The 14,748-nt window shown below is 41.7% G+C and overlaps 2 protein-coding genes across 2 annotated transcripts in view; one reads left to right on the top strand and one right to left on the bottom strand.

Annotated features, from left to right (window-relative positions):
• The first annotated feature begins 200 nt into the window (after positions 1–200).
• Positions 201–14,748, top strand: part of LOC139448632 (probable Na(+)/H(+) antiporter nhx-3) — a 57,001-nt gene continuing 42,453 nt past the window's right edge. The window contains exons 1-2 of the mRNA XM_071230198.1: positions 201–294; positions 12,579–12,916. Coding sequence (XP_071086299.1) covers positions 12,682–12,916 — 235 coding nt within the window. The 5' untranslated portion in view covers positions 201–294; positions 12,579–12,681. The remainder of the gene's footprint in view (positions 295–12,578; positions 12,917–14,748) is intronic.
• LOC139447796 (golgin subfamily A member 6-like protein 22) lies at positions 13,250–14,652 on the bottom strand. The gene is made up of 4 exons (XM_071229282.1): positions 14,629–14,652; positions 14,138–14,287; positions 13,556–14,104; positions 13,250–13,519 (listed from the first exon to the last, which is right to left on the bottom strand). Exons 1-4 carry the CDS (start codon positions 14,650–14,652, stop codon positions 13,250–13,252), a joined length of 993 nt encoding a protein of 330 aa, XP_071085383.1.

Here is a 14,748-nt window from a genome sequence, read left to right as displayed (position 1 = left end):
GTCTAAAAACAAAAATAAGCATTAAGTCATTTGATGTTTGACCTGTTTTGCAAATTAAAATTATTTAACTAAAAAAAGATATACATAATTATTTGTTGTTTTGAAAGTTGAGTGCAGCTTAAGACCTTTTACGTGAGCTTTGAAATGTACTTGGCTTTTAGAGTTGTTTCCTCCTTCCTCGTTATAAAGAGCGAGTGTCAGGTTGAACGCGGAAGAAAAACAAAACGGTGCTCTCCGACGAGGGAGTTACAACAGTCGAGGTATTCGGAGAGACAGGTTGCGTTTGTAAACAAGGTAAGGAATATTGCTATTGCTGCCTTTGAAAAGACAGTTTTTATTTCTCATTCAGATGATTTAAGGAACTGGTTGTCGATGTGAAGGAATGTGTCCATTCATCACAATCCACTGCACGCCGACATGTCGCGATAGCAGTAGGAGTAACGTAGCAATCTCACAGCGTGTGTGGCGCGCTACCTTGGACGGGGCTCACGACGATCGTTACTCTAACGTGTGGTTATAATTAAAGAGATGGGAAAATTAAGAGTGAAGAAATGACACATTCACAGACATAGCACACAGTACATATAAAGCGACAGTTGACAGATAAACTAAAATAAACAAACAGTATATTAATCGTTTCAGAGAGAGAGAGAGAGAGAGAGAGAGAGATTTGGTAAAGCCAATTGCTTTCCTAAACCAATTTCTTTTTTAGAATCCCAGCTGAAAATATTTGTCAGTTTAAATATATATACATATATGCAGCTCAAGGCAGTTGACAGATAAACGAAAATAAAAAAAACAGAGTATGTTAATTGTTTCAGACAGACATGAGACATGAGAGAGTAATGTTCATATATCTAATTGAATAACTAGTAATATGTTTATTTTGGAATAAAACTGGAGGTATTCATACAATGTTATCTTTTGGATAAAATATTATATGTTGTCATAAAAGATTATTTCTAAAGAAGAAGTGCACTGAGAATCATAAAGAATACTCCCAAAACTTCCTACCAATCAGTATAAGTCTAATAACACTGTAGCTTTACTTTATTTGTACATGTTTATGGGTTGTATGCCTTCAATGGGTACTGAGAAGTGTGCAAAGTATAATGTTTTTTTATACCCATACGTCCATCATGCAATATTTTTTACATATTCAAAACACGCGCGTATGGAAATGTTAAAAAATCTGATTTAAAGGAAACTTCGCAGCTACATTTGTGTACATGTTTGTTTTGGCCGCCGCACTCAGCAATATTCCAGCAATAACAGCGGTCTGTAAACAATCGAGTCTGGGCCAGACAATCCAGTGATTGACATCATGAGCATCGATCTACAGAATTTGGGTTTGACCATGTCAGAGAGTCTGACCACCCGTTGACGTGTCTTGCCTCTAGCAACAAGCATGGGTTGCGAAACACCAATTCTTACCAGCATTTTCACGATTCTGCAATTTTCTGAAATTCTGCAAGAAATCCCATTTATCTGCAAATCTTTCAGCGAGCATCTAGGAATTCATCTGGGACTGATGAATAAAAATAAGGACAATTTACAGAATTTGTTTAATCCACATGCATTGTATAGATGTGTGTAGTAGTTGTACATTGTATAGATGTGACTGGTAGTTGTACATTGTATAGATGTATTCAGTAGTTGTCCATGGTATAAATGTGCTAGTAGTTGTACATTGTATAGATGTGTCTAGTAGTTGTACATTGTATAGATGTGACTGGTAGTTGTACATTGTATAGATGTATTCAGTAGTTGTCCATGGTATAAATGTGCTAATAGTTGTACATTGTATAGATGTGTCTAGTAGTTGTACATTGTATAGATGTGACTGGTAGTTGTACATTGTATAGATGTATTCAGTAGTTGTCCATGGTATAAATGTGCTAGTAGTTGTACATTGTATAGATGTGTCTAGTAGTTGTACATTGTATAGATGTGACTGGTAGTTGTACATTGTATAGATGTATTCAGTAGTTGTCCATGGTATAAATGTGCTAGTAGTTGTACATTGTATAGATGTGTCTAGTAGTTGTACATTGTATAGATGTGTCTTGTAGTTGTACATTGTGTGGATGTGTCTAGTAGTTGTACATTCTTTTGATGTGTCTGGTAGTTTCACATTGTATAGATGTGTCTGGTAGTTGTACATTGTATAGATGTGTCTGGTAGTTGTACATTGTATGGATGTGTCTAGAAGTTGTACATTGTACAGATGTGTCTGGTAGTTGTACATTGTATGGACGTGTCTAGTAGTTGTACATTGTACAGATGTGTCTTGTAGTTGTACATTGTATGGACGTGTCTAGTAGTTGTACATTGTACAGATGTGTCTTGTAGTTGTACATTGTATAGATGTGTCTAGTAGTTGTACATTGTATAGATGTGTCTGGTAGTTGTACATTGTATTGACGTGTATAGTAGTTGTACATTGTACAGATGTGTCTGGTAGTTGTACATTGTATAGATGTGTCTAGTAGTTGTACATTGTATAGATGTGCCTAGTAGTTGTACGTTGTATAGATGTGTCTAGTAGTTGTATGTTGTATGGATGTGTCTAGTAGTTGTACATTGTATAGATGTGTCTAGTAGTTGTACATTGTATGGATGTGTCTAGTAGTTGTACATTGTATGGATGTGTCTAGTAGTTCTACATTGTATAGATGTGTCTAGTAGTTCTACATTATATAGATGTGTCTGTAGCTGTACATTGTATAGATGTGTCTAGTAGTTTCACATTGTATAGATGTGTCTGGTAGTTGTACATTGTATTGATGTGTCTGGTAGTTGTACATTGTATGGATGTGTCTAGAAGTTGTACATTGTACAGATGTGTCTAGTAGTTGTACATTGTATGGACGTGTCTAGTAGTTGTACATTGTACAGATGTGTCTTGTAGTTGTACATTGTATAGATGTGTCTTATTGTTGTACCCCATGAATTTCAGGATCAAAATGCCTTGGGGTTAAAATGATAATGGTAAGTTAAGATAAGTTCCTGGTACCTTGAGTTTACTTTAAAAATCAAAGTTTTATATTCAAATGTCCTGTTGATGATGTTGGTGAGATGAAGACCAGGGTTAACATGACATGTAATTCCTGCCAATTTGACGCAACAATTCCCTGAAATGTTCACAAAACCTTTTATTTGTGAGTAATAGCTGATGCAATAAATTGGCTATCCCAATGTTATTTCAGACTGAGTATTAACATTATTTGTTTTAAATACTGACTGCTACTCCGTCAGCTGTTGAAATTAAAACAAATCAACAAACTTTCAGAATAAAATGTAAGAACTCAAAGTGCTAAATTGTATAAATGTAAAAAAATCATGACTCCCAAATTTAGAAAATGATCCCCTCTAAAATATATGGTGAGTCATCACGACTCGTGCGTTTAGAAGGCTTTTACAAGTGTGCATTTTCAGTGAATAAGTTGAAAACACTAAATATTCACCAAACACAAATTTATACCAAACAAAAGACAGTCACATAACAAAATGGAATAATTATTACTAAAATCTGAGGCTAAGACAAAATTGTTATGGATGAGCAACTTCTTTATTACAATTGGGCGACGTTTCGGTGTAGATTCTAACACCATTATCTAGCAAATGATACCATTCCAACTTCTAAATGCCACTCAAAGAAGTTAAAATCTGAGGGATGGGTTAAATCTAGTCGGGAAAGATCGATAGAATTGTTTTGATACAAATGTTCACCAGGCTGACTGCTAGCTTTGGTTGTGTAATCGTCACACATGCAGATGACATTCCCAGACTGATGTCTGTAATTGATGCACTCATCAGTGGTTGTTGATGCTAAGTGGTGTTAATGGACGATGAGTGTACACTTGGGATGCTGTGAGCTGCATCCAACATGAAGGGTATCCCACAGAAGGCATGTATTTCTGACCCTCGGCTGATGTCTGACACTCACAGGGGTTAGATTCACACTACAACCACATGCATAACTTAATGCATTCCACATGTTTAACTTAATGCATTGCGGCTACAAATATGCATGTCATGATTTTTTATGTGACACGCTGCAACCTAATTTTGACTGTAACACGTTGACAAGGCGCTTATGCTTGTCGTAAAAGGCGACTAACAGGTTCGGGGGTCAGGCTCGCTGACTTGGTTGATACATATCATCAATCCCAATTGCGTGGGTCGATGCTCATGATATCAATCACTGGATTGTGTGGTCCAGACTCGATTATTTTACAGGCCGCCGTCATATAGCTGGAATATTGCTGAGTGTGGCGTTAAACAGCAAACACCTGGTGGTGCACCTGTTTTTGACACATCACAGATATGCAGTCACATTGAACATCCATCCATGGTTCATATGTTGCATGTAAGGTAAGGTCTTCCCAAAGTGCAATGTGTCACTGTTAAGTGTAGTTGGATGAGTGGCTGTGTTCGGCAGCTGGACTCTTGTGAGTTTCTGGGCTTTGGTCCTACCCCACACACAGTAGCACACGAGAGGTCCCCTTATGCAAGTGACTTTGTTCGAAATGTGCCTCTGTCACCCAGCAGTGAATGGGTACCCGGTAGGATGAGATGGTACTGTGACTGTTAACCTTCTAGCACCTCACAGGAAGCTTGTGTTGTATACTCCCCAGGGAGAAGAGAATGTAATCAAGTGCACACTGATCCAGTGACTGGGGTAATAATAGTGTAAGGCTTATAGCATGTGGTATGGAATTATGATGATGATGATGATGATGATGATGATGATGATGACATGTATGATGGGTTCTGAGTGTATATTTATGCACTATATGTTTCTATCTGTATGTATGTGTTTCTGTGTAATATTGAAAGCCATAAGCTGCCATTGATTCTTTAAATATGTTTTATGTATTTATTTTCTTCGATCAGGCACGCAATTAATTTTTTCGTTCAGGCACGTAATTGCTTATATTGATTAGTTGCAATATATAAGTATTATTTGTTCACATTGAAATATTGCAGATGTTTGTGATTGTAAATGTGTGCATCCTGCATATAGTGTGTTCTAGATAGCCCAGTTCATTGTTCATCCCACTAGTTTAATGGTCGTTACTTGTGTCAAGCCAGCCTACACATGCTCCCTGTGGAAGAACATTGTTCACTTAAACCAGGGTTCTACGTGATGCGCAAATGGAGAGATTGGATGCAGAAAAAATATGTAGTGCATCCGTCTGGACGCACAATAATAATAATCTCATATCTACATTGCATCAAGAGCAGTTATGGGTGTCTGTTATTTCCCTCATCAAGTGACCACTGTCCACATGATCTTTGATTCATTCCAGGCTATAAAGTAAGAATCAAAACGTCCAGTACACTACACCATTTCATTACTTTACAGGACCCTTATACTGCCTGCAAGGACCCTTAAAACTCATTATTTTGGGTCCCCTGGCCCCCCCCTGTTAAACCACGTTAAGGTTTAATTTTATTGAAAATTGGTTGTTGGGGAATGTGCATTAACAGATGGAGGCAGTTGTATACTATTGGCACACCCGTCATCCAGTTGTTCATGGGGCCTGTCCCTCCCCCCTTGAAAACCAAATGTAGTGAGTTGGAGGCAGTAAAATTGACTGAGAGAGGAATTTGATATTTTGGACCCCTCCCTTTTAGAAGTGCTGGATCTGCCCTGTGTTGTTGCTTCATGTTACTCAGTGCGGGAAGTTGATGGTAAAGTGTCTACCCTCTTTCCTTCTAACTCCACATGAAAATATACAAACAATAGGAGACTTAAATGATTCTCTTATAATGAAATAGATGGGTAACTAAACATGACTCTCTTATGAAATAGAAAGAAACGACTAACGGGATCGGGTGGTCAGGTTCGCTGACTTGGTTGATGCATATCATCGTATCCCAATTGCGTGGATCGATGCTCATGATATCAGTCACTGGATTGTCTGGTTCAGACTTGATTTTTTACAGACCGTCTTCATATAGCTGGAACATTGCCGAGTGCGGTGATAAACAACAAACAAACAAATCTTATGAAATAGATATAAAAAAACTGTGATAGATTCATGACCATGATTGTAGGATAAATAACTAGGAGCAAGTACACACCGGCCGAAATTATTTGTTATGACCTCTCCTCAACACTATCAATCATTTTGTGTTGATTTTTACATGAATGATGTTCAGTAGCTTAAGTTGCAATTCATAATGCAGAGTTGCATCCCTTTGACATGTCAGGATCCTGAAATAGAGGGTTTGCATCTTAGATTATCAGAGCTCATATTGCTGACCAATAGGGTCAGTTTAACTGGTGATATGTAGGTAGAAACTTGGTTTAAGACTGACCAATGGGATGCAGTGGAACTGGTGATATGTTGGTAGAAACTTGGTTTAAAACTGACCAATAGGATGCAGTGGAACTGGTGATATGTAGGTAGAAACTCGGTTTAAGACTGACCAATAGGGTGCAGTTGTACTGGTGATTTGTTGGTAGACACTCGGTTTAAGACTGAACCATAGGGTGCAGTGGAACTGGTGATATGTTGGTAGACACTCGGTTTAAGACTGACCAATAGGATGCAGTGGAACTGGTGATATGTAGGTAGACACTCGGTTTAAGACTGACCCATAGGGTGCAGTGGAACTGGTGATATGTTGGTAGAAACTCGGTTTAACACTAACCAATAGGGTGCAGTGGAACTGGTGATATGTAGGTAGAAACTTGGTTTAAGACTGACCCATAGGGTGCAGTGGAACTGGTCATATGTAGGTAGAAACTCAGTTTAAGACTGACCAATAGGATGCAGTGGAACGAGTGATATGTAGGTAGAAACTTGGTTTAAGACTGACCAATAGGATGCAGTTAAACTGGTGATATGTAGGTAGAAAATTGGTTTAAGACTGACCAATAGGATGCAGTGGATTTGGTGATATGTAGGTAGAAATTTAGTTTAAGATTGACCAATAGGATGCAGTGGAACTGGTGATTTGTAGGTAGAAACTTGGTTTAAGACTGACCAATAGGATGCAGTTAAACTGGTGATATGTAGGTAGAAACTTGGTTTAAAACTTACCAATAGGATGCAGTGGAACTGGTGATATGTAGGTAGAAATTCGGTTTAAAACTGACCAATAGGATGCAGTTGAACTGGTGATATGTAGGTAGAAACTTGGTTTAAGACTGACCAATGGGATGCATTTGAACTGGTGATATGTAGGTAGAAACTTGGTTTAAGACTGACCAATGGGATGCAGTGGAACTGGTGATATGTAGGTAGAAACTTGGTTTAAGACTGACCAATAGGGTGCATTCGAACTGGTGATATGTAAGTTGAATCTTGGTTTAACACTAACCAATAGGGTACAGTTGAACTGGTGATATGTTGGTAGACACTCGGTTTAAGACTGAACCATAGGGTGCAGTGGAACTGGTGATATGTTGGTAGACACTCGGTTTAAGACTGACCAATAGGATGCAGTGGAACTGGTGATATGTAGGTAGACACTCGGTTTAAGACTGACCCATAGGGTGCAGTGGAACTGGTGATATGTAGGTAGAAACTCGGTTTAACACTAACCAATAGGGTGCAGTTGTACTGGTGATATGTAGGTAGAAACTCGGTTTAAGACTGACCCATAGGGTGCAGTGGAACTGGTCATATGTAGGTAGAAACTTGGTTTAAGACTGACCAATAGGATGCAGTGGAACTGGTGATATGTTGGTAGAAATATGGTTTAACACTGACCAATAGGATGCAGTGGAACTGGTGATATGTTGGTAGACACTCGGTTTAAGACTGACCAATAGGATGCAGTTAAACTGGTGATATGTAGGTAGAAACTTGGTTTAAGACTGACCAATAGGATGCAGTTGAACTGGTGATATGTTGGTAGAAACTTTTCGTGAGTTTGATTGGACTGTGCATAGACTCGTTATTCCAACGAAAATATGCCTGCATGATTTCAGACCAATATCGCAAGGGCGAAAACCAGACTTCTATAGTCAGTTAACTCCCTTCCCCAGGAAGATGGTTTTGACACTCAAATGTAGAACAGGATGCAACTTACAGACCATGACAACAAACTTTTCACATTGTCATTTGATCCTTATGGACAATGCTTGAACTTTGTGCTTCCCCAGGATCTAGCTGTTTCCATCCAGTGGTAAGCTGTTACATCCCACTCATGCTGATGTGGTAGATGCAGTTGAGATGGGGTTAACTTGTATAACTCCAGTTGCTTCAGTGTCCATGTGGTCAATAGATAACCTTCACAAAATGTTATCACACACCTACTACCACACTCATCACAGCCCACCCACCCACACAGCACAGCACAGCACACCCACCCACACACACATCACAGCCCACCCACCCACACATCCACACACACACACACATCCACACACACATCACAGCACACTCACACACACACACCCATCACAGCCCACCCACCCACACATCCACACACACACACACACACACACACACCCATCACAGCCCACCCACACTCATCACAGCCCACCCACCCACACATCCACACACCTATCACAGCCCACCCACCAACAACACGCACGCACACACGCACGCACACACACACGCACACACACACATACACAAACACACGCGCGCGCGCACACACACACACACACACACACACACACACACACACACACACACACACACACACACACTCATCACAGCCCAACCACCCACACATCCACACACACGTCACGGTTCACTCACACACTACACCCATCACAGCCCACCCGACCACACATCCACACACACATCACGGCACGCCCACCCACCCACCCACACATCCACACACTCATCACAGCCCACCCACACACACATCCACATCACGGCAGACACACACACACACACACATTACGGCACACAATCACAAACACACATTACGCGCACACACACACACACGCACACACACACGCACACACACACACACACACCACCACCACCAGACCTGATTGTTGTTGACTGATTGTTGTTGACTGATTGTTGACTGATTGTTGTTGACTGATTGTTGTTGACTGACATGTGTTGACTGATTATTGTTGACAGACATGTGTTGACTGATTGTTGTTGACTGACGTGTTGACTGATTGTTGACTGATATGTGTTGACTGACGTGTTGACTGATTGTTGTTGACTGATTGTTCTTTACTGATTGTTGTTGACTGACGTGTTGACTGATTGTTGTTGACTGATTGTTGACTGATATGTGTTGACTGACATGTGTTGACTGAATGTTGTTGACTGATTGTTGTTGACTGACATGTTGACTGATTGTTGACTGATATTTGTTGACTGACATGTGTTGACTGATATGTGTTGACTGACATGTGTTGACTGATATGTGTTGACTGACATGTGTTGACTGATTGTTGTTGACTGATTGTTGTTGACTGATTGTTGTTGACTGACATGTGTTAACTGATTGCTGTTGACTGATTGTTGACGACTGATTGTTGTTGACTGATATGAGTTATTGATATGTCATGGTGTTACTGCATGCAAAATACTGTGTTATATATGCATACAAATATTAAATGGACTCACACATTCACTCACTCACTCACTCATCCACTCAAAACACTCTCTCACTCACTCACTCACCCAAAACATCCACCCATCCCCACTTACTCACCCAAACACTCACTCATCCACCCACCCACTCACCCAAAACATCCACTCACCCCACTCTCTCACTCACTCACTCACTCATCCACCCACCCACTCACCCAAAACATCCACTCACCCCACTCTCTCACTCACTCACTCACTCACTCATCCACCCAAAGCACTCGACCACCCACCCCCCCCAAACAACCCACATCCAAAACATCCACACATGCACTCAGACACACCCATGTGTGTCTGCAGAAGGAAATACATCCGTTAAGTATGACAGGCTGTTTACAGCAACACTTCTTATACTGAGTGTGTGTGGGTGATAAGGATGTGTTTAGTCTACAATCTGTAAATATAAACTTTATCTTATTTAGCAGTAACCATGGTAACAGTTATTTAATTTCCTCAAGTTATGGAGACTTGCTGGAATGAAGTTGCTGTAAAATGTGACTAGATAAGAAAAACTGAATACCACACAGACAGATGTATCTTTCAGGAACCCACACATGAATGTCAAGTGCCACCATTTACATTTAGTGATAGGGCCAAGTGCCAGTAAAGTGGAGATGTAGAGGACCTGACTCCACAAAGCGATCATAGCTACGACGATCATAACCAGTAGAGGACGTAACGTGTACGTGAGACGGCTCTCCCGTCTCGTGTACAAGTGACCACCTGAGAGGGGTCACTCGACGGCCTGTCAGTGGACCATGGATTTCTGCATGTTGCACAAAAATGTCTCTACAAGTGTTATTTGTGAAAATAATAAAACAAAATTAAGTACAGTTATTGATAACACCCATCGTAACACATACACTTACGACGGTCATAGTGTACGACCGATTTGTTGAACGGATCCCAGATATATGAGGGTAAAACATATCCTTACAGATATTCAGTATAACAGTATTTCATGTATATCACAGCATGTCAGCTAATGTGAGCGGAAAGCCGAAAATGATGCAAGGCTTGGCTGTCACTACTTTGCAGACACTTAAACTTACAAGCACATAGTGCTGACCAACCAAGGACAAAATTGGAGCAAATCGGAGAACAGAGCCCACGATAAGAAGATCATGGCACATGTAAGAGTAAACTGTACACAGCAAATTGTGGTGCCTTCGACAAGTCGGACACCGTTGCCCATATTTAGGATATGTGCATGAGAGATGGTCACATGTTCACTATTGAAGTGTTATAGAGAATCTGTCGACTCTGAAAGTCGAATCAACAAGCCTGAGTGAGTGAGTGAGTGAGTGAGTGAGTGAGTTTAGTTTTGCACCGCTTTTTAAGCAATATTCCTGCAATATCCCGGTGGGGGACACCAGAATTGGGCTTCGTACATTGTACCCATGTCAGGAATCGAACCTTGGTCTTTGGCATAATGACCGAAATTGCTTTAACCACTAGGCTATCCCCTATCGAGGAGGATGTGGACACATGTGTCTTAAGCAAGAACCAGCATGTCATCTGTTAGATCGTGCAGTTGGATAAACAGTGCTTTCAGTCTTGAAGTGAAGGGTATGATGTTTAGAGCAATGTAATCTGGCCTTGCTTTGTTTAAAATCACTCAACTTGAACATGTATGAATTCACTTTTGTCAGAGGGGTACACAAAGTACATGATCTAGAGTACCAGTTGTCGGACTTTCATTTTTGTGGAAGCCTCGGTCGATGAGCGGGTTAGATCGCTGACTTTGTGTGCTGGCGATTGGGTGCCTCACTATGGCAAGTGTGGGTTCGAATCCAGGACGGGACTCAAACCAAAAGTACAAGAATCTGTATTGTGTTATCCCAAATATAACATTTGTTACATGTGTATGAATATCATGCAATGGGATATTGTCTGGTACAATCAAAACATTGCATCACAGTTCTTTGATCATGTGAATCTCACTTTCTGCTAGAATGTATACTCTCTTCAAGTTGGTGTTCCGTTTCACAGTCAAATCTGTTCATTGTGTTGTCATTGTGTCATTACTTATCAATTCTTCCGTGAGTCAATAGTTGACTTGAGGAGAGAGATGGGTTCAGAGAACATTGCCCAACGACCAGGGCATTCAGGTAGTAATGTACAGTTGGAAAGTGGGCGTCAGTGTCAGCAGTCACGTCTCCTTGATTTGCCTGCCCGATGGCCGGTGTGCATGACACCATATATCGCTGTGTATAAGGTATATATATATGTCTGTTGGCAGGTGTGATTGATATACCTCTCTATACTGCTAACCACGCATGATATACCTGTCTGGTACCAGAAGTGCTTGATATACCTGTATTGTACCAGAAGTGCTTGATATACCTGTATTGTACCAGAAGTGCTTGATATACCTGTATTGTACCAGAAGTGCTTGATATACCTGTATTGTACCAGAAGTGCTTGATATACCTGTCTGGTGCCAGAAGTGCTTGATATACCTGTATTGTACCAGAAGTGCTTGATATACCTGTATTGTACCAGAAGTGCTTGATGTACCTGTCTGGTGCCACAAGTGCTTGATATACCTGTATTGTACCAGAAGTGCTTGATATACCTGTATTGTACCAGAAGTGCTTGATGTACCTGTCTGGTGCCACAAGTGCTTGATATACCTGTATTGTACCAGAAGTGCTTGATATACCTGTATTGTACCAGAAGTGCTTGATATACCTGTATTGTACCAGAAGTGCTTGATATACCTGTATTGTACCAGAAGTGCTTGTTATACCTGTCTGGTGCCAGAAGTGCTTGATATACCTGTCTGGTGCCAGAAGTGCTTGATATACCTCTCGATAGTGCCAGGCATGCATGATAATACCTGTCCAGTGGCAAGTATCTTAATATAACTCTGAAGCTCCAGGTATACATAATATACCTGTCCAATAGCAAGTAACTTGATATAGCATCAGACAGTGGAAATGTTGCGATTAAGATAATGATTGGGTAAAAAATCATTTTTGATTTCAGGAGGACGATATCTCAGCAATAGTTTGTGCCTGTGACTGATGCATTTTGAAAATACAAGATCACCTTTGTGATTGTCTAATGAAGATCAGAGGAAGTGCCAATCATGTCCTATGGTAGTGCACTGAAAATTGCCATTTTGGCTCTGGTTGTCTTACATGTGACATGTGATGTCGAGCCAGCCGATCACAACAATTCCCACAACAACAAAAGTGATAATGAACATACTGACGGCCATGAAGAGCATCATGGTATTGAAGTGGCTGGTCTGCACTTTCACAGTGTCCGAGCACCGCTACTCTTCACCATCGTCATTCTGTTGGCAGGACTCAGCAAAGTGGGTAAGTTCTCCTTAGCATTAGAGCTGAAATTTTACATCCAAACGTTTATCCTTCTCCTTCACATCCTCCTTCTCCACCTCCTTGTCATCCTCCTCCTACACACCTCCTTGTCATCCTTCTCATCTTTCTCCTCCGTTACCACCACCTCATCATCACCCTTCTACCTCTTTCTCCTCCGTTACCACCTCCTCATCACCCTTCTACCTCTTTCTCCTCCGTTACCACCACCTCATCATCACCCTTCTACCTCTTTCTCCTCCGTTACCACCACCTCATCATCACCCTTCTACCTCTTTCTCCTTCTACACACCTCATCATCACCTTTCTCCTCCACTACCTCCTCCTCCTCATCACCCTTCTACCTCTTTCTCCTACACACCTCCTCCTCTTGCTCCTTCTTAACCTAATTCTTTTTCTCCATCTTTTCCACCTCTCCTTCTGTACCTTCTCTCCCTCCACCTTCTCATCATCCTTCTCCACCTCCTCCTCCTGCACCTCCTGCTTCTCCTCTTCCTCCACCTTCTGCTTCTCCTCTCCCTCCACCTTCTCATCATCCCTCTCCACCTCCTCCTCCTGCACCTTCTGCTTCTCAGCTCCCACCACCTTCTCATCATCCTTCTCCAACTCCTCCTAATGCACCTTCTGCTTCTCCTCTTCCTCAACCTTCTGTTTCTCCTCTCCCTCCACCTTCTCATCATCCTTCTCCAACTCCTCCTCCTGAATCTCCTCCTCCTGCACCTTCTGCTTCTCCTCTCCCACCACCTTCTCATCATCCTTCTCCACCTCCTCCTTCTCCACCTCCTCCTTCTCCACCTCCTCCTCCTGCTTCTCCTCCTCCTCCACCTTCTCATCATCCTTCTCCAACTCCTCCTCCTGCACCTTCTGCTTCTCCTCTCCCACCACCTTCTCATCATCCTTCTCCACCTCCTCCTTCTCCACCTCCTCCTTCTCCACCTCCTCCTCCTGCTTCTCCTCCTCCTCCACCTTCTCATCATCCTTCTCCAACTCCTCCTCCTGCACCTTCTGCTTCTCCTCTCCCACCACCTTCTCATCATCCTTCTCCACCTCCTCCTTCTCCACCTCCTCTTTCTCCACCTCCTCCTCCTGCTTCTCCTCTTCCTCCACCTTCTCATCATCCTTCTCCACCTCCTCCTCCTGCACCTTCTGCTTCTCCTCTCCCACCACCTTCTCATCATCCTTCTCCACCTCCTCCTTCTCCACCTCCTCTTTCTCCACCTCCTCCTCCTGCTTCTCCTCTTCCTCCACCTTCTCATCATCCTTCTCCACCTCCTCCTGCACCTTGCGCTTCTCCTCTTCCTCCACCTTCTCCTTCTCCTCCACCTCCTTCTCCTTCCTCCATCTGCTTCTCCTCTGCCTCCGTCTTCTCCTCCTCCTATTTCTGCTTTACCCCCTCCTTCTCCTCGTCACCCTGAGGGGGTCTCCTTAGGCAAGAGACTTTTCAAAATATGCCTCCCAGTACCCAGCAGTGAACAAATAGAAATGTGACTGTTAACCGTGAAGCGCCTCAAAGGCATCTTGAATTGTATACCCCAAGGATCTGAGAATTACATTCAAGAACAAACAGATCCATTGTCTGGGGTAAAAAGGGTGTAGCGCTTTTAACATAGAGCATTATCAGTATACTCTTTGTTATCTAAAGATTGAAATATAATCAGCCATTTCTGCCTTTTGCATTTATTCTTCAAACTTACACTTTTAGGTTTGGTTTTGTCCATCTGTTTAACCTTTCGCTACCTTATTAGTTAATAGGTGAGGTGAAATTGGGTTTAACGTCGCGTCCAAGATTATTGCACTTATATAGCGACGTGCAT

Source organism: Haliotis cracherodii, unplaced genomic scaffold (assembly GCF_022045235.1).
Source record: "Haliotis cracherodii isolate W230 unplaced genomic scaffold, xgHalCrac1.p SCAF_7, whole genome shotgun sequence".
Classification (NCBI taxonomy): domain Eukaryota; kingdom Metazoa; phylum Mollusca; class Gastropoda; order Lepetellida; family Haliotidae; genus Haliotis; species Haliotis cracherodii.
This window is presented reverse-complemented; position numbering and strand designations above follow the sequence as displayed.